This window comes from Octopus sinensis, linkage group LG6 (assembly GCF_006345805.1).
Source record: "Octopus sinensis linkage group LG6, ASM634580v1, whole genome shotgun sequence".
Classification (NCBI taxonomy): Eukaryota; Metazoa; Mollusca; class Cephalopoda; order Octopoda; family Octopodidae; genus Octopus; species Octopus sinensis.
The window spans coordinates 3,978,182-3,998,508 of record NC_043002.1 but is presented as its reverse complement, the minus strand read 5'-3'; the positions used below and the strand labels follow the sequence as shown (position 1 = coordinate 3,998,508).

The following is a 20,327-nucleotide window of genomic DNA, read 5'->3' as shown; positions in this document are numbered from 1 at the left end:
TCCATGGCTTGCGATACATGAAAGACTGTTTTCTCTTGAAAATTCGGGAGATGGACATCCTGGTTACTATTAACACAGAATCTTCAAACCCATTCTCCCCCACCTCTTTAGCCCCCCCCCCCAATTCATATAGGCCACATCTCCATGTCATTTTGATACTTTTAATGCATGCCCCCCCCCCCCTAAACACAGATGTTTCTTCTGCTTATATTTGTTTTTGTTTCGTTTCATTTTGTTTATTTTATCTTTTGTGGGTGGGGATGCTAAGACCTGAACATATACCTTCTCCATCACCCCTTCACCACTGCCTGCCATTCTCTCTATTATATATATATACATATATATATATATATATATCTTTCTGTGTATCTTTCTGTGGAAGAGCGTATGCTCGAAACGTAAAAGACTTTTTCTAGTTCTATTCCTGAGCGCCATACTAATACATTTGTTTGTTTGTACTCCACCTGCCTTCGGCTTTTGTTTATTTTCGTAAACCTTCCCGTTATATATATATATATGTATATATATAATAGATAATATATAGGTATTATAAGTATAATACATTATGTGTATATATAAGACCCATCAAGCCAAGTAAAATCGCAGTTGTGGTAGATACTGGTGTCACACAAATGGCACCCATGCTGGTGGCACGTAAAAGCACCTTTCTAGTGTTGGGCCTCATGGCGGCAAGGACGAAGACCATTCGGCTTTATGTCATGCTTTGAGCGTTGTGCCTCATGGAATCAATAACCAAGTCCATTTGGCATTATGCCGCGCTTGAGAAGACCCGTCAAGCCAAGTAAAACTGCAGTTGTGGCAACCACTAAACTCTCGGAGTGGTTGGCATTTGGAAGGACATCCAGTTGTAGAAACCATGCCAAAATAGTCTGGGGTCTCATGCAGCCTCCCAGCTTACGAGCTCTAGTGAAACCGTCCAACCCATGCCAGCATGGACAACAGATGTTGAATGATGATGATGATGTATGTTTACTTTTTTGTTTTAGTCATTGGATTGTGGCTATGCTGGAGCACCTTCTTGAAGGGTTTCAGTTGAATAAATTAACCCCAGTACTTATGCTTAATTAAAGTTTGGTACTTAATCTATCGGTATCTTTTGCTGAACTGCTATGTTACAAGGATGTAAACAAACCAACACTGGCCGTCAAGTAGTGCTGGTGGTGGTGGTGGGTGACAAACAGATACAATGATACACATACATTAGATATATATGTATGTGTGCATATGATGTATGTATGTATATTGTATAGGTAGTTAGGGTAAACCTCAGCTGTTTAGTGTTGAAGCACATCTACTTATTCCTCACATGTCTATCTAGCATGTAAAACTTTGCAATTCCTATTAGCAAATGAAACATGTGTAATGGTGAACAAATAATACCAAAACATTTACACTTTGCTGCTCTGTTTTATTTAGTTATATATATATATATATATGAAGGCGCATGGCTCAGTGGTTAGAGTGTCGAGCTTACGATCTTGAGGTTGTGAGCTCGAATCCCGGACTGGGCTGCGTGTTGTGTTCTTTAGCAAGGCACTTTATTTCACATTGCTCCAGTTCACTCAGCTGTAGAAATGAGTTGCAACGTCACTGGTGCCAAGCTGTATCGACCTTTGTCTTTCCCTTGGATAACACTGGTGGCATGGAGAGGGGAGGCTGGTATGCATGGGCGACTGCTGGTCTTCCATAAAACAACCTTGCCCGGACTTGTGTCTAGGAGAGTAACTTTCTAGGTGCAATCCCATGGTCATTCATGACCGAAGGGGGTCTTTATATATATATATATATATATATGATAGGCTTTCACACAGTTTCCCTTCTACCAAATTCACTCACAAGGCACAAACCATATTGCTGCCCACAGTCAGCAGCAATGGCCGGATATGGCTGGTTTAAATGTTAAAGGGTTAAATGCTTCATCAGTAAATTCATCATCTTACCAAATTCCTTGTTGGTCAGTAAACACCATTACACTGTCCTTCCTCCTCACCTGGCATAAAGCCACTTCCCTCAGTGATATGCTCACTTCAGTCAAGGGATCCCTTCTTGTGAACTACCAGTGCCAGTGCCACTTTGTGAAATTAAGAAGTGCATCCTGTCATAGAAACCCTGCCAAAGCAGACGTTGGGGCATGGTGCCGTCCTCTGGCTCATGGGTTCCTGTCAAACCATCCAACCCATGTCAGCATGGAAAACAGATATTAAATGTTGAGGAAGAAAAAAATACATTGCTAAACGTTATTTAAAGTTTTTATCTGTGGAGTCAACACATTTTTAAGCTCTGTTGAAAGTATTTATCCACAGACTGCTTTCTATTTAGAATGGAAAAAAAAAAAAAACAAATTCAAGAGACAGAATATTCCATCCTTTGATCTGGAAATTTTTTAGAACTCTTGAAAAAGGAGCAACCAAGAAACAAAGTAATAATCAGTCCAACTGTGTATTACTGCTACAGACATGGCACATCACAGAAATAAAAAGTCAGAAGTCAGTGTGTCATCGGAGAACATCAAAGCTGCCAAAATACCAAAATATTTGGAAAGCATGGCTCATAATTTGTCTTTTTTATTATTATGGTTTTCTTCCCCCCCTCCCCCCACCCCAGTTTAACTGTTTTGTTGCTGTATTTCTGTTGAAAAACACTGCTTTTATTTCAAATAATTTTTGAAATGATGAAGAATTTAGCAAAATAACTGTCATTGTTAAAGCTGGCGAAGAATGGTGGTAAGCTGGTGGAATTGTTAGCAGCATTTCTTCTGGTTTTAAGTTCTGAGTTCAAATGTTGTCACAGTCAACTTTCATCCTTACGTGGTCAATAAAATAAGTACCAGCTGAACACTGGGGTCATTGTAATTGGGTAGCTCCCCCCCTCAAAATTTCTGTAGCAGAAAGAATTACTAAGCTGATGTTTCTCAGACATAAATTAACATGTTTTATGTTGAAACTGGCCAGATCCAGCCTTTCACACCTACTCTACAATGACAATTCTCATCATCATCATCATCATTTAGCATCTGCTTTCCATGCTAGCATGGGCTGGACGGTTCAACTGGGGTCTGTGAAGCCAGAAGGCTGCATCAGGCCCAGTCTGATCTGGCAGTGTTTCTACGGCTGGATGCCCTTCCTAACGCCAACCACTCCATGAGTGTAGTGGGTGCTTTTTACGTGCCGGACGGAGCTGGCAAACGGCCACGGACGGATGGTGCTTTTTACGTGCCACCGGCACGGGGGCAAGGCGAGGCTGGCAACGGATTCTAAAAATAAAAGATCACATCTTCAAAATCTTGAAGTTAGAACATGATTAATTCTTTTAAAATGTGAATGAATGAGCATTTACATTTCATAAATTAACCTGAATGCTAAAGGTTTCCAATAGTATAAACACAGGGTTAAAATATATGCAACCTATAAAAGCAGATATAAATTTTCCTGTTTCTGTGTACATTGAATAAATAATGAACAACCTCAATCAATTCCGATCCCAGTGTAACGAGCAGCCGGTCTGTTTAGAATGCTCAAAGGTTAAAATACTGTTAAGAGTGCATTTTCTTCTTTCTGTTCATGATTCTGTTTTGAAAAGTAACTTTTGTTTGTTTATTTTGTTTTGTTTATTTTTTTCCCGTTCCTGTTGTACTCTGAGTAAATTTGTTACGGATAATTCTTCTTTGTCTTTGAATTTCGTTTAACAATGTTAACGAACAGCAACATATTTATTTAATTTGAGACTATTACCATCATTATTTCCTCATTAGGTCCAATTAAAATATAATAAATTAAGACTACATTGTTATATTTCTGTAGTAATTAATGTTAATAATATGATGTAATTAGATTATTGTCATGCACATAGATAGGCACATATTTTTTTCCTATGATTATTCTGAAATTAAGAAGGGGATCTCCTATTTCATTGCTCAATCCTGTCTTCTTCCATCGTTTCTAGTGTTGCAGTCAAAAAAATCAAATTACAAATTTTATTCTTTTTATTTGTTAATAAAAGGCAATGCACTTATTTAACGATGTATTTATGTTGTGGATAAAAGGCAGATGATGAGTCAATTGGCTGATAATGTTTCATTAGCTTGCAATGAAAATTCAGACAATTCATTTGCTACGATATATTTCCCCATGGGGCACTTTTACTCTTTTGCTCTTTTGCTTGTTTCAGTCATTTGACTGCAGCCATGCTGGAGCACCACCTTTAGTTGAGCAAATCGACCCTGGGACTTATTCTTTGTAAGCCCAGTACTTATTCTCTTTTGCCGAACCGCTAAGTTACGGGGACATAAACACACCAGCATCGGTTGTCAAGTGATGTTGTGGGGACAAACACAGACACACAAACATATAGATACATACACATATATATACATATATACGACAGGCTTCTTTCAGTTTCCGTCTACCAAATCCACTCACAAGGCTTTGGTCGGCCCGAGGCTATAGTAGAAGACACTTGCCCAAGGTGCCATGCAGTGGGACTGAACTAGGAACCATGTGGTTGGTAAGCAAGCTACTTACCACACAACCACTCCTGCGCCTTACTCAACATTTCTATATATCTCTGTCACTACGATAGCCACAAACACACTGCACATCTTCCATTTACCAAATTTCACTCCCGAGGCTTTTGCCAAGCCAACGCCGTTAGTGGAAGACACTTGCCTAAGATACCATGCTGAGGGATAAAACCTAGTGCCATGTGGTTGCAAAGCAACCTTTTTAACTTCATAACCATACCCATCTGTCTGTGTGTGTATATCACATGATCACGTGACCGACCAGACCATCAGATGTTGTTACACATCGCTGGTCACAATGCGTTCGCATTGTTTTTTAGCCTTCGAATGACGCCACCCCGCTGGCTAAGCGAGCAGGCCAACAGAAGAAAGAGTGGGAGAAAGAGTGGTGAAAGAGTACAGCAGGGATCGGCACCACCCCCTGCTGGAGCATTGTGGAGCTTTTTAGGTGTGTTTGCTCAATAAAAACTCACAACGCCCGGTCTGGGAATCGAAACCGCGATCCTGCGACCATGAGTCCGCTGCCCTAACCACTGGGCCATTGCGCCTCCACGTGTGTGTATATATATATATATAAGTATATATAAGTGTGTGTGTGTGTGAGTGTATATATATATTGCACTTGCCCCCATTCACATATACACACTCACACACACCATTCTCACTCACACACACTTGTGTGTGGAGTGGAGTTTAAGAAGCTCACTTTGCAGTCACATGCTTTCAGCTTCAATCCCACTGGGTTAGCACCTTGAGCAAGTGTCTTCTACTATAGCCCTGGGCTGACCAATGCCTTGTGAGTGGATTTGGTAGATGGAAACTCTGTGGAAGCTCATTGTGTGTGTGTGTGTGTGTTCCATGCACGCACTTGACGACTGGCATTGGTTTGTACACCTTCTGAAACTTAGCGGTTCAGCAGAATGCACCCTAGAATAAATACCAGACTTAGAATGTCATACCTGAATGAATTTGTTCAACCAAACTCTTTCAAGCTGAACCCTGCCATGGTCACAGTCCACTGACTGGAAACAAGTTAAAGGAAAACATAAAAGATATCTTAATTTTCATAATAAATATTAAAAAAACCAAGAAACAAAATTTCCTAAATGGTAACATCATAATCATTATGTTAGCATCTTTTTTTCGTTTCTCCACATTGGCAGGGGTTGGACAGGTTTGCAAATTTTGTAAGCCCCTATTTCTTACTATATCCTTCAATATTTCGCATAACTAGCCATACCAGTGAGAACAAAAGTTCCTCATCTTTGACACAATTTTTCTTCACAACATTTTCTTTCTTTCTTCCCTTTTTTTCTTTGTTCCATTCTGTATTCTTTCTATTTCTTTTCCTTTTTTTCTTTCTTTTTTCCTTTTCTTTCTTTTCCTGTGGTTTTGCTTTGTTTTATTCTTTCCTTCTTTCCCCCCCCCATCTGGTTTTCTTTCTTTCTTCCTTCTTTGCTCTCTCTCTCTCTCTCCCCATATCTCCATAGTAACGGTAGTCAGTCTCTTAATTTATCATCAGCTGATCTCTTTCCCCGTACCTATTAAAACTCTCCTTTCAGATAAATGTTTATTTTATTTCACAGGGTAGGGGGGGGAGTGGTTGCTGAGCCCTCCTCCTCCTCCTTCTCCTTCTCACCTGTTTCCACGTAAAGGAAGACAGAGATCTGTCCCAGAGAAATTGGTTAATTTGTTGCCATAGCAGCATGATAATTAATGCGATCTTCATGTCACAAGGAGCCTCTATGTGGCCACTTGACCTACTAGAAGTAGCAGCCAAGTTTCCCTTAAATCACATCCTACCATTTTAAAGAGGTAGGAAAGAGAGAGAGAGAGAGAGAGAGCAGAAAACACTTATTGCATTATGTAACCCCTGATACACTATTCTTGAAAACAATATGAGATGTCCATGGTCAGATAGCTTTTGATCATAAGTTTCCCCAATCAGAGCAGGTCTGAAACTCAAGAAGTTGATCTTGTTTGATGGAGCACAGCTCAAAAACCCATGCAAAATTTACTTAAATGCACCTTTAACCTCGTCACTGCAATAATGTTTGCCTCTCAAACCCTCTTTCATGGGGCCGAAGAGATGATAGTCCAGTGATGAGGAAGTGAAAACTGTAGTGAAGAAGTGGCTCAAAGAACAGTCAACAGAATTTTACGGGGCAGGGATACATGCTCTCATTCGAAGGTGGAACATTGCTATTGAGAGAAACGGTGACTATGTTGAGAAGTAGGGATGCAATCCACAGAGGACCAGCTTCATTTTGATGGATGATACATGTTCCTGTGTTGGTAATCATACCTGTCCTAAACAAAATGGCATTACTTTTTATCTCACCCTCGTATATATATATATATATATATATATATATATATATATTATATATATATATATATATTCAAGAAAGCAAAAAATAAACCAAAAATGATAGTGTTCAGTATGCTGGTTCAGTATGTTGGCCACCGGAATTTCTGTCAAAGAGACATGGTTAAACAAAGTTGTACATCCTCTCCCTCTTTCTCTCACTTACCCACTCTTTCTCTCTCTCTCTCTCTCTCTCTCTTATTATTACTCCCACTGCCACCATCAACACTACTACTTTTAATAAAACATCATCAACTCTCCCTAAATTTCTTTGTCTCTCTTTCTCCCTCTCTCTCTCTCACCCTCTCTGTCTTCACCACCACCTTCACTGTCTTTACTGATACTCTCACCCCAACAAAGAATAGTAGAAGTGTCATTGAATAGTGAGGGGTGGGGTGGGGTGGGGGGTCAAAGTGTGACACACAGAAATTAGTTTTCGCGTTTGTTATATTACATTTATGAGAACAGAAAATGTCAGGATAAGTTGGGTTATTGCCCTTGGCTAGGAAAACGAATGGATTATTTCCCTTAGCTGTTAAAGGAAAATAGAGGATTTCTATGTGGACCCCATCTAGGGGCCCTAGCTATCCAATTATAGATTTTTTATTAAACTTCAGTGTGCCTAGTAACAACCTGGATGTTACTTTGACATGTTTGCAAAGTTTCATGAAAATTCGTTAATGGGTGTTAGACGGCAACTTGACACAAACAGACTCGCATTAATAATAATAATAATAATAATAATAATAATAATTGTGTACAGTGCTCAGGTGCACTACAACTCATCTAAAGTGTATATATAATCAGGTGTAGTTTCGACGGATTTCGGGAAGCATGAGGGCCTTAAAGGATGCAGTGTCATGGCAGTCAACAACTGATGCAGGCAGTTTATTCCACGCTTCAGCAACCCTGAGCGTGAAAAAATGTTTCCGAAAGTCATGGGAGCTGTGCTGTTTTCTGACTTTGTAGGCATGTCCACGTGTGTTAGACACATGGAGATCAAAAAGGTGTTCAGTGTTGTTGTTGGTGAGGTGGTTGATAACCTTGTGGGTGTTTACCAAGTCCGTCGCCAGACGCCGGAGCCTCAGTGAATCCATGCCCAGGGAAACAAGGCGCTCAGAATATGGTAGGTGTCTGATGGAGGGTATGCGTTTGGTTGCACGTCTCTGGACAGATTCCAGGAGGTCAATGTTCTGAGCAAGATAGGGATTCCAAACTGATGATGTGAATTCCAAGTGTGGTCGTACCATAGCTGTATACAGTTTTAAATAGATGGCTGGAGAGCGGCTAACAAAAGTCTTGCTGAGTGATGCCAAGACACCCTCGGCCTTCTTGACAATTTTAGAGATATGCTTTGTCCAACGCAAATCACTGCTGACAGTGATGCCTAGGTCACGCTCGCAAGAGGATTTCTTGATATCAGTGTTGTGGAGGGAGTATGTGGACGCAGGGTTTTTTCTCCCAAAATGCATGGTGGTACACTTGTCCACAGCCAGTTTCAGTTGCCAGTCTGTGATCCATTGCTGCATTGTGTCTAGGTCTGATTGCAGGAAAGAGTTGTAGACATCAGGATCAGTCCTCTTGATTTCAAGGTACAGCTTGATGTCGTCTGCATATTTCAATACTGTGGCATTCTTTAAATTGGCATCTATGTCATTAATGTATGCCACAAACAGGAGGGGACCAAGGACAGATCCCTGTGGTACACCCGATGACATCTCATATGGTGTAGAGTGCTGTCCTAGAACTGTGACTACCTCCTTTCGGCTGAGGATGAAGGATTTCAACCAGTTAAAAAGGTCATCCCCCACACCCATTGCAGAGAGTTTCACCATAAGCCTTTTGTGTGGCACAGAGTTGAAAGCCTTAGCAAAGTCAAGGTAGACAACATCCACCCATGAGCCACTGTCAGTGATCTGAGTAATGTCCTCAAGGAACTCGACAAGCTGGTCACTGCAGCTGGAGTTAGGGACAAATCCATATTGTGAGGGTCGGATGAGACTGTGAGAGCTCCAGAAGTTCCAGAGTGTTTCTCTGACACACGATTCCATCAGTTTTGCAATACAGCTAGTGAGACTGACTGGGCGATAGTTGACAGGTGATGTGCGGTCACCCTTTTTGAACAGAGGAATGACACTGGCAGTTTTCCACTGCTCCGGAGTAGCACCATTGTTGAGACAGTACTGGAAGAAAATAGAAAGCTGGTGTAAAAGGAAGTGCCTGCCACGTTTGAGAAGCAGGTATGCAACTCCATCGAGACCAGGGGAGGCATAGTTGCGCTTATTTTGAAGGTGACTTCGCAGCATTGCAGGTGTAAATTCCATAGTTGTTATGGAGTTTGCTGTTAGTGATGGTGAAGATGGTACATTTTGACTTTCGACAGTGAATATGTTTGCATAGCACTCGGCAATGAGTTCTGCGCATTCCTTGGGGTCGTCAGTGATCTGGTTCGTGTGAGGGTTGCGAAGAGGGCCCACTGGAGAGTGAGGTCTCTGCTTTGAATGCACATATTTCCAGAAAACCTTGCTGTCAGGATTGGCTGCTATGCACTGTTCAAATTCAAGCACTGCATTTTTTGTCACTTGCTTGAGATGGTTGGAGGATTTATTCCGCTTCTTCCTGTTGGTGTCTGATTTATGCAACCTGTATTCCTGTTCAGCAGTCCGACGTTCCTTCCTGGCAAGTCGGACCGCTGAAGTTTCCCAAATTGCCCTTTTGGGGCGGTTCTTCTTTTTTTGTTTACGTGGCACTGATGCTGCACATGCTGCCCATATTGAGTCCAGGATACTCTGGAGTATAGTATTCACATCTCCAGAGTTGTAGAATTCACGCCAGTTTGGGTGCTGTAGTTCAGTGTGGTACAGGTTCCAATCTGCTCTCTTCCAATCGAAGGAAGCAGATTGGAGATGGTTCAGGTGTTTGTTGCCCGCAAGAGCCAGATTGGCGATGATCATAGCATGATCAGAGTCACTTAGAGGTTCCTCCGTAGTGCAATTGGTAACCGCTTCAGGAGTTGTGGTGAAGAGCAGGTCCAAGGTGTTGTCGCCTCTTGTTGGAGAGGTGACTACTTGTGACCAGTTTGAGTCCAGCACAAGCTCAACAAAATCGTTTGCACTCTGTGGCCAACGGAAGGTTTCCCAATTGATCTCAGGATGATTGAAATCGCCTGCAATAAACACATAAGTGGCTGTTTTCCTGGCTGCAGCTCGGAGGATGTTGCAAAGCTGTGTGTCCTGGTGGTAATTTGGGGGACGATAAACAACGCCAAGCAGGAGTGTTGACATGGTCATACGTACGTCACAGAAAAAAACTTCTTCTTGTGATTCGTTCAAATCGGCACAAGGAATTACCAAAAAATTTGAACGAACGTAGACCATCACACCACCATTTATATATGTATAGATAACAAGTTGTTCATTTCCTTTCCAATTCTCATTAGTAGCCTCCTCCCCCATAAGAAACACTGCTTTAATGAATTAGAAATTTGTTCTTTGAATTTAGTGCAGTAATTTGGCATAAAATTACTGCAATTTCTGAAATGAGGAATTTATATTATATATACTATTATGTATATTGCTCTAGGTGCCATGCAGTGGGACTGAACCCATAACCAAGTGGTTGAGAAGCAAGGTAAGAAGCTTGCTTCCCAACCACTTGGTTGCGAGTTCAGCCCCATGGTGTGGCACCTTGGGCAATTGTCTCTACTATAGCCTCTTGCTGTGAGTAGATTTTGTAGACAGAAACTGAAAGAAGCCCATCGTGTATGTATAGGTATATATCTATGTGTGTGTGTGTGTGTGTGTCTTTGTCTGTGTTTGTCCCCTACCACCACCACCACTTGGCAACTGGTGTTGATGTGTTGTACCCCATAATTCAGTTCTACCCTTCATTCTCTTTGTCTTGTATGAATGACCTACATGCAGCTATCTCCAGTACTTGTACAGACAACACCAACCCCCTACACTCAAGTGCCATTCACATTATCACCGAGATATCGCATGCCAAATCAACATTGACTCAATGAAGAAGATACTTTGGAAACACCCCACCATTGGATTACACCAGTCTTATCTGCTTCAATGTTGCAAAAAAGGACACTTTAGTCAGTATACTCATGCATGTGCCTAAGAAAACTGGGTGGTGGTCATGGCTGGAATGCATTTTGATCATAAGCCTGCTCTGTTAGGGCTGCTCTAAGACTAAATAGCAACAGCTACTCTCTAGATAATGTAGTCTTAGATCTTGTATTTTTTTTTTACTTGTTTCAGTCATTAGACTGTGGCCCATGCTGGGGCACTGTCTTGAAGAATTTCAGTTGAATGAATTGACCCTGGTACTTTTTTTTTAAGCCTTGTACTTATTTTATCTGCTTGTCAAACAGTGGCAGGGGAACAAAACAGGCTTCTTTCAGTTTCCACTCACAAGGCTTTGATTGGCCTGAAGCTATAGTAGAAGACACTTGCCCAAAGTCGCACACAGTGGGACTGAACCCAGGGCCATATGGTTGGGAAGCAAGCTTTTTACCACACTGCCACACCTGAATCTATATATAAGAAAGATATCCTTATCTGAATGACTTTGATCATAGGATTGCTTGATCAGTATTGATCTGGAGGTAAACATCAGCAAAAATAAGTGTGGCAGTGTTCTAGTTAAGGAAATTGCTATTAGTAGGCAGAGGAGTGGCTGTGTGGTAAGTAGCTTGCTTACCAACCACATGGTTCCGGGTTCATTCCCACTGCGTGGCACCTTGGGCAAGTGGATTTGGTAGTCAGAAACTGAAAGAAGCCCATCATATACGTGTGTATATGTATATATTATATATATGTGTGTGTGTGTGTGTTTATGTGTTTGTGTTTGTCCCCCCAACATCACTTGACAACCAATGGTGGTGTATTTACGTCCCCCGTAACTTAGCGGTTCGGCAAAAGAGACCAATAAGAATAAGTCCTGGGGTCTGTTTGCTCGACTAAAAGCAGTGCTCCAGCATGGCCACAGTCAAATGACTGAAACAAGTAAAAGAGTTTAAAAAAGAGTACTACAGTGACACAAGAGGAGTAACAGCTGGAGCAATGGAACAGCTGGAGTGGCAGAGCACAATACTCAAGTTCTAATAGTATTTAGTATTTGCCTACCTACAGTTTGAGTTCAACTCTCATTGGTCGGAGATACCTTGGCTGCTACAAATATTGATTCTGCATCTAATCAAAACATAAATAATGTACATATTTGATGAACTCTTTTGATACTAATCTGCCTGAGACAGCCCTTGGTTCTCTAATACAAACTTCTACCTTTAAACTGGTCTTAATTAAAATCTTCCATCAAAATTTCATATTAATTTCATATTAATTACTCTCTTTTTTTTTTTTTTACTCTCTTTTACTTGTTTCAGTCATTTGACTGCGGCCATGCTGGAGCACCACCTTTAATCGAGCAACTCGACCCCAGGACTTATTCTTTTGTAAGCCCAGTACTTATTCTATCGGTCTCTTTTGCCGAACCGCTAAGTAACGGGGACATAAACACACCAGCATTGGTTGTCAAGCAATGCTCGGGTGACAAACACAGACACACAAACACACACATGCATATATATACATATATACGACGGGCTTCTTTCAGTTTCCGTCTACCAAATCCACTCACAAGACTTTGGTTGGCCCGAGGCTATAGTAGAAGACACTTGCCCAAGTTGCCACGCAGTGGGACTGAACCCGGGACCATGTGGTTGGTAAACAAGCTACTTTACCACACAGCCACTCCTGCGCCTAGTTTAATAATGACAAAAAAATTCTTCATTATTTAAAAAAATTTATTGGTGAAAGGCAGAATATTTCAGTTGAACTACGCTAACAAAACGGTTTAATATGTATTGTAAATACTAATATAAATTGTTTCTATCAATTCCACCGAGGTTGACTTTGCCTTTCACCCTTTCGAGGTCAATAAAACAAATACCAGTTAAGGACTGGGTCAACGTAATCAACTTACTTACGCCTCCTCTCAAAAACTGTTGGCCCATTGCCAAAATTTGAAACTGATATTGATTGTTGCTATTATTGGTGTTGTTTAGCCCAAATTTACCCTTATTGAATAGAACTGTGTTTTAAGCCTTGACCATCCTGTATTTTTGTATGCCCAGCACATTATTATTCAGTGTCTTTTTCTTTTTTTGTTGTTGTTAATGATGATGGATTGTGATACAAGGGAGATTTGGTTGTTATTTCTAGCAGGTCAAGTGAATGTCTAGAAATTCCTGTCATTAGAGTGTACTTACTATATAAGAGTCTGAGTACATGAGACGTTTATTTCCCTTTTTTAGATCCTCTGAGTATAGGATGGGTGTAAGTATTTCAGTTGAATGTTTAATTTTGATTTTATAGGTTTGGAAAGTAGGGGCTTAAGGAATCCAATGGAGGGTTGTTGTAAAGGGATACACTCTCAGCAACAAAATAATCAGGCTAAATGCTTAATGCAGGGTTTCTAGAAATAAATGTATCACTTTACTGGCACCTGTGCTGGTGGCCTGTCTAAAAGATTTGAGCAAGGTCATTGCCAGTACCACATGACAGGCACGTAAAAGCACCCACTACACTCTCGGAGTGGTTGGCGTCAGGAAGGGCATCCAGCTGTAGAAACTCTGCTAGATCAAGCTTGGAGCAGCCTGGTGCAGCCTTCTGGTTTGCCAGCCCTCAGTCAAATCGTCCAACCCATGCTAGCATGGAAAGCGGACATTAAACGATGATGATGATGATGAAATGGCTCCTCTGACAATTTTGATAGTGTGAGTTACCAATTATGGCACCAAGAGAACTGCCAGTTCATCATAGTGAAAATAGCTGATTATTCCATAAGCATGTGTCCTCTTAATGTAAACCGCAGGCAGAATCAATGTGATGCTGTGTATGACAAGGCTGAATTCCTTGAATGAATCCTTTGCCTGTCCAAAGCATTTTCAGATGTCTGTCCCAAATGTCCATATTTGTTTCCAAACTTTTAATTTGTCCTTTTATTTCACACATTCTGAATAAAGCAATGCCTTCCTTTCGAAAGTCTCACGTTACTCTGGTGGGTGGAAAAGAATTTGGAACATGTGTCAAATATAAGGCATGGACCCCAGGGAAATATGTCCTGTGTATCCTGTGTGACAAGCAAAGGGTTAAGATGCAGGCCACCTGATGGGGTGGCCTTGTCAAGGACTGTTGACCAATCCAGGTGAGAGTGTTATAATCTCACTTGTTTAAACACTTCAAAAACTGGAATGACCTTTGACCTAGTGTCTGCCTGGTTTCACTCGACAAGTCTTGAGTCTGTGATAGGAGATACTTGTCTAAGGTATTTCGAAATGGAATTAAACCATGGAACTCATGATTGTGAAGTTCACTTCTTAACCATATGGCTATGCTTGCACTCAAAGTGCAAAAAGTCAATAACATGGACATCAGTGGGTCTGGAAAAAAAAAGGTGAAGTCAGGTGAGGGGATGGGGGTGGGGGGCAGAATCGATGAAGAATTTTGATGGAGACTAAATGGATTTGGTGCAATGCCTTGTGCCTCAGAATTTCTTTAAACTGACTGAGGTTCTTGAAAAAAGGTTGAGGCCGCTTACAGTGACATCAACAACAGCAATGGCGCCAACAGGAGGACTTTTATGTTGTGGCTCAGCGTGCTAGAAATAGCAAACAAATCTCCCTCAAATCATAACAAACTTCCTTAAAAAATGGAAGGACACATCGGATGATGTAGTTATCTCAATATGGCTGAGTAAACATGTATCAGGTTGAGTTGAAATTAACCAACAACACTGGGTCTGGCACGTTAAAAGCCAAAACCCAAGCATAGAATTCGACCGTTCGCTGCCCCATCGAGATGACTCTAAGTGTGTGTTCAACATTCTCTTTTCGCAGATATTTGATGTGGTTTTAAATGGAGAACATACCATTGTAGATGAACTTGATATTTTTGCCAAAGTTGGAAGAGGTGTGGCACATGATGAGATGCTAACGTTTTCAGTGAAAAATGGTAAAGTGAGAGTAAATGGAGAAACATCACAGATTGATGGCAAAATTACTGTGGAGTTTATTAAGGTAAGTAGTTTCGTTTTATAAACATTGAATTTCTTACTGTGAAAGTGCATGGCCTTGTGGTTAGGGTGTTGGATTCACAGCCCTAAGATTGTGAGTTCAAATTCTAAAGTAGGTGATATATTCTTCCTTGAGCAAATATTTCATTTCATGTTGCTCCTGTCCATTCAACTAAAAGTATGTACAAGAAGCAGCTGGAGTTAACATTGTGAGGGACTGTTGACCAGTCCAGGTGAGAGTGTTATAGTCTCACTTTAAACAATTCAAAAACTGGAATAGCCTTTAACCTAAGGAATCTGTAGGTTCAAGACAGACACTAACTTAAAAGAATTTCTCACTGGGTACCTCACACTGAGGCTAAGTTGACATGTTCAAAACCAGTAAATAACTTGCTTTTGATCAGGCAAAAACTGCATCTCAAAGTATGGCCTTCATCTTCAGAGCCAGATAATACTTCAGGTATCCCATCTTTACCCAGCAATTACAAGCCCTCTACAAAGCTCAAATGAGACCCTACATTTGGAGAAGGTGCTGCTTCTTAGACTGAATTTTTTAAAATGTCACCTAACTGATTGGCATGAAGTCACGCATTGAGGTCTATCCACCTTTTTTGATGTTAACTCAGGTGATGACCAACCTGATGTGGGTTCTGGTCTGGTTGTTATCATGAATGTATCGTGGGCAAGTTAGCTTGGCAGTGCCCATTCCTCTCTAAGCTGTTGGCCAAAACCTACTTGAGATACCAACACTTAGGCCCCAAGCACTAAGCTGTTGACCAGAGTAGGTTCCTCCACCCTAGATGGTGATTCCATGGGAAGCTTTACCCAAAGTTTTACACCTACTGGTGCAGTTTTATCACCATTCCCATACTTAATTTAGCTCACCAGCTGACGTGGGATACCAGGGTGTGGCACAAGGAGCCATCAGGTGAGAGATTAGGAGTTGAATGAGGACCAGTGATGCCTGATCACCTGTCCATCCCTGAGAAGATGCAGTTGCCAGACACCAAAGGTACTACCTCCATTCAGAGCCCCTTATACTTCATATATAATCTCATAGTAAGGTGGCAAGCTGGCAGAATCGTTAACACACCTGGCAAAATGCTTAACCTCATTTCATCTGTCTTTACATTCAGAGTTCAAATTCCACCATTCAGTGTTAATAAAATAAGTATCAGTTGAGCCCTGGGGTCATTGGAATCAACAGAGCACCCCTCACCCCCACCTCCCCTGAAATTGTTGGCCTTATGCCAAAATAAGAAAAGAATATTAAATCTCACAAGGTGATGTGTCTTAACCTTTTGCTGACTTCCTGAACATTCCACATTCTTTAGAAGACGATTTAAAGAAGAGAACAAAAAAATAGTAAAACATGATTTCAACTATTTTTAGTTGAGATCACACAGGATAATGGTGTCGTCATAGCTTCTCATTCAACTGTGTTTGATAAACATGAATAAAAAAACCTGTCATCCATTTGATAATATAAAGGATTGACTGGCTTCAGACTGGCTTTAACTGGTTTTCTGCATACTCAGAAGAAACTTTCTGATATTTTTTCTCATTTAAAACAAAAAAGAATTTTTTGATTTTTTTCTTCTCATTTTTTGAAAAAAATTTATTTTATTAGATTTTGTTGTTTTTGCTTGAACTAATCTTTTAATCTTTTATTTGTTTCTGTCATTAGACTGTAGGCATATATATATTGCCATGATAAGATCATTAGCCACTACACACATTTTCTTTTTCTCTCCTTTTTTCTCTCCTTGTTTTTTCTGTGTCCCTTTCTGTTGAAGAGCATAGGCTCAAAACGTAAAAGACTTTTTTCTATTCATGAGCGTTATACTAATACATCTGTATATTTTGTACACCACCTGTCTTTGTCTTTTGTTTTTTCATAAACTCTCTCTCTCTATATATATATATATAACGGGAAGCTTTATGAAAATAGACAAAAGATGAAGGCAGGTGGGAAACAAACAAACAATTGTATTAGTATGGCGCTCAGGAAATATAAATAAAACAAGTCTTTAACGTTTCGAGCCTACGCTCTTCAACAGAAAGATACACAGAGGGAAAAAAAACACAGAAAGAAGGAGAGAAAAAAAATATTAATAGTTATCGCCATACTAATATGGCAGTCTATAAATAAGACTAAAGCTGTCGCTGATTAGCTCCAAGAGGCTGTCGCCTCTAGCTAGCTATATGACACACGAACCTGCGTCCATTACAACCTTCGAACAGGGAAGGTCAGCCGCTTCACCTTGCTAGTCAGACATCTGCAGACATGTTTCAGGGTTGTTGCCCTTTATCAATGCAGCGTAGTCAGAACCAGTAGGTGTTGCTACTGACTGTCTATTCGAAGATTTTATGTTCTGGTAGATGAGTTGCCATGAAGTTGTCTATAATCTTCATATATATAAATGAAAGACATTTGGAAATATGGCCTAAGATATAATAATAAGAGCAGGTCCAATCCTAGAAGCTGAACTGCATATCTATTATTTGCTGGCAGATTGCACTCCAGGTTACATTAACCCTTTGGCATTTAAACCGGCCATATCCGGCCAAAAGTATTCTGCCTGTTTTATGTTCAAACTGGCTAGATCTGGTCTCTCACACCAACCCTACAATATCGTTTTAAAAATTAACAGCTACCTCATCAAAATCTCATAGCTACAAGATAATGTATGATTACTTCAAAACAATGTGGATGAAAAAGGATTAATTTTGGCAGAATAATGCGAACACTAAAGGGTTAAATAGGTTCTGCCGATTTCTTCTTATTGGATAAACGAACAGAATTACCTCCCCTTCACATCACATGAAGATTATAGACAACTTCATGGCAACTCATATCTACCAGAAGATTTTTCTGTAATAGGTAATACTTATGAATGACTTGTAATTTATATTGAAAAATCTTAACTATTTACGTTACAGCCAATATATATATATATATATATATATATATATATAAATTGAGATGGGGGTTGTGAGTACAACCCACCATGGGATAACATATATCCAATATACTGCCAGTGAAGCACCCAACAAAGTTTATACATAAATGTTAAGAATTGCGATGCAATTAATTCATTTATTGTATTATATGGGCAAAGGTAAAATGTTTTACCACAAATTCATAATACAAATATATACACTTGCGTCAGAAATTAATCAGCACTTCTCAAATTTCTACATTAAATAGGTTAAATCAATTAACCTATGAGCTGTTCAAAATGTCTTACGCGATGAGAAAACTTAGTATGGTGTGATTTCGGTCCTTGCGAGGCGCTACCTATATCTATTAAACAAAGGAAGATTTGTATGCATCCGCACTCCAAGTTGTTGTTGCACTGCTATGTCAACATCATAAGGCTGTAGACTCTCAAACTGCTCTGCAAACAAAGTTACGTCATCGTTCTGCGCAACAGTGAACTCGCAACAAAGCAATAGTTCGAGATATGGCCACTAGGTGACAGCACATACCTTGAGTGAAGAGCAAATCAAGGGTGCTAATTAATTTCTGACGGTAGTGTATATATATATATATATATATATACACACACACCCACACCGCGTGTGTACCATTGGTGATTTTGTTCCTCCGTCTTCCCTTCCTTGGATCTTTCCTTTTCCTATGTTTCTGATGAAGAGCTCCACTCAAAACGTTAAATTTTCCTTCTTTCTTTCCTTTCCTGAGCGTCCAATAACACTATACTTGTTCCACGTCCTCGCGTTGTTGTGTTTTCGTGTTTGGATTAACTTATATATATATATACATCTTATATGTTCTTGTTGATAAAGTCCAGAATATTGTGCTACCAAGGAATAAAAATGTATTCAATGATATTCTTGAGTTTTATCTCATTTATTGTAAGCTGAAAACTTTTATTAAATCTTTTCTCTGAGTTCCACATTTTCAATCTTTGGATGACTGTGCAATGCTGAAACAAGCATAATCTGCACATATAACTGTTTCCCTAATCAACACGCATATGCACTCATGCCTGCATGCGTGTGTGTGAAAATGTTTGACCCGGATGCTTAGATCCTGACTAGATGTTGGGGAAGGTGTCGTTTGCTTGCATTTTGCATGTGAGCTTTTAATTTTGTAGTTAAAATGCATTTAACAAATTTTTTCTTTAACTTTATCAGATAAAAAAAAATGTTGTTTTCATGTTCAGATGCACTTTAATAACAAAGTTTTAAAAAATATTCTGCACCCTGATGTTAGTTATGGTATTCAATGATACGATTATTCCACCCAGCATCCAGACAGGGTTAAGCATCGTCGGGGAAACATTTTCATAAAATTTTATGGAAGAAGATAAATGTGTGTGTGTGTGTGTATAGATATATAGAGAGATAGACAGACAGACAGACAGATAGATGTTGCTTGTCCAACATTCACTGCTGTCACAGTTAGTAAAATTTTCAGCTTACATTAAATAGGATATTATGTGTGTGAACTTGTAAGTATAATTGTTTTCATCTGATGTGTTTGTTATCAATTTTTATCTATCTTTCCTTCTAGGGTGACTCAGACAATCCAAAAATTAATGCCATTTACGTTATGAAGGGTACTCTAGATGGTAAGTTTTAATAACATTTTTTGTAACTGGAAGTCTGACCACTTGTGCTAAAGTCATATTCTTTAAGCCAAATACTATTACACATACACACACACACATTCATACACACACACACACACAACACAGAACCTCTTACATATATATATATCATATTTCACTGACATATATTCTTTATTTGAGCATGAAGTATTTTTTTAGAATTGTTTGAGCAATTGTTATTGAGAAACAAACATAAATAGGGATTGTTCTTTCTTTTTTTCGTGTCTATTGAGAAGTTTGAGTTTCTGTTTGCTTTGTATTGTTTTGTTTGCCCAAAAGATACATTCAATGCTTTAAGATACTTTACCCCTGACAGTTTCTTTTATGGAGTATTGGTTACAGCTTTCTGAATACAATGTCAAGTGTAAGATTAGGTTAGCAGGCCTCAAACCTTTGTTGCAAGCAGAAGTCTGGAGGTTTTTGCCATGCTCTGATGAACAAGGTTATATTTTTTTAATTTAATTACTATTGTCAAACGGACGCTAAATGATGATGATGATGATGATGATTATTATTAAGGTGGTGAGCCAAAATAGCTCAGTTGAGAGAGCGTTAGACTGAAAACCTAAATGTCTCTGGTTCAATCCCAGGATGCCGAAGCATCTGGTGGCTGGTCTGCTTTCTTTTGTGAAGGTGCATAATTCAGTGGTTAAAGCGTTGGGCTCACAATCATGAGATAGTGAGTTCAGTTCTCAGA

At 39.8% G+C, this 20,327-nt stretch overlaps 1 protein-coding gene across 1 annotated transcript in view; it reads left to right on the top strand.

Annotated features, from left to right (window-relative positions):
- The window catches only part of LOC115213090 (malectin-B), a 109,435-nt gene that overhangs the window by 84,251 nt on the left and 4,857 nt on the right, over positions 1-20,327 (top strand). The window contains exons 2-3 of the mRNA XM_029782011.2: positions 14,818-14,997; positions 19,534-19,591. Coding sequence (XP_029637871.1) covers positions 14,818-14,997; positions 19,534-19,591 — 238 coding nt within the window. The remainder of the gene's footprint in view (positions 1-14,817; positions 14,998-19,533; positions 19,592-20,327) is intronic.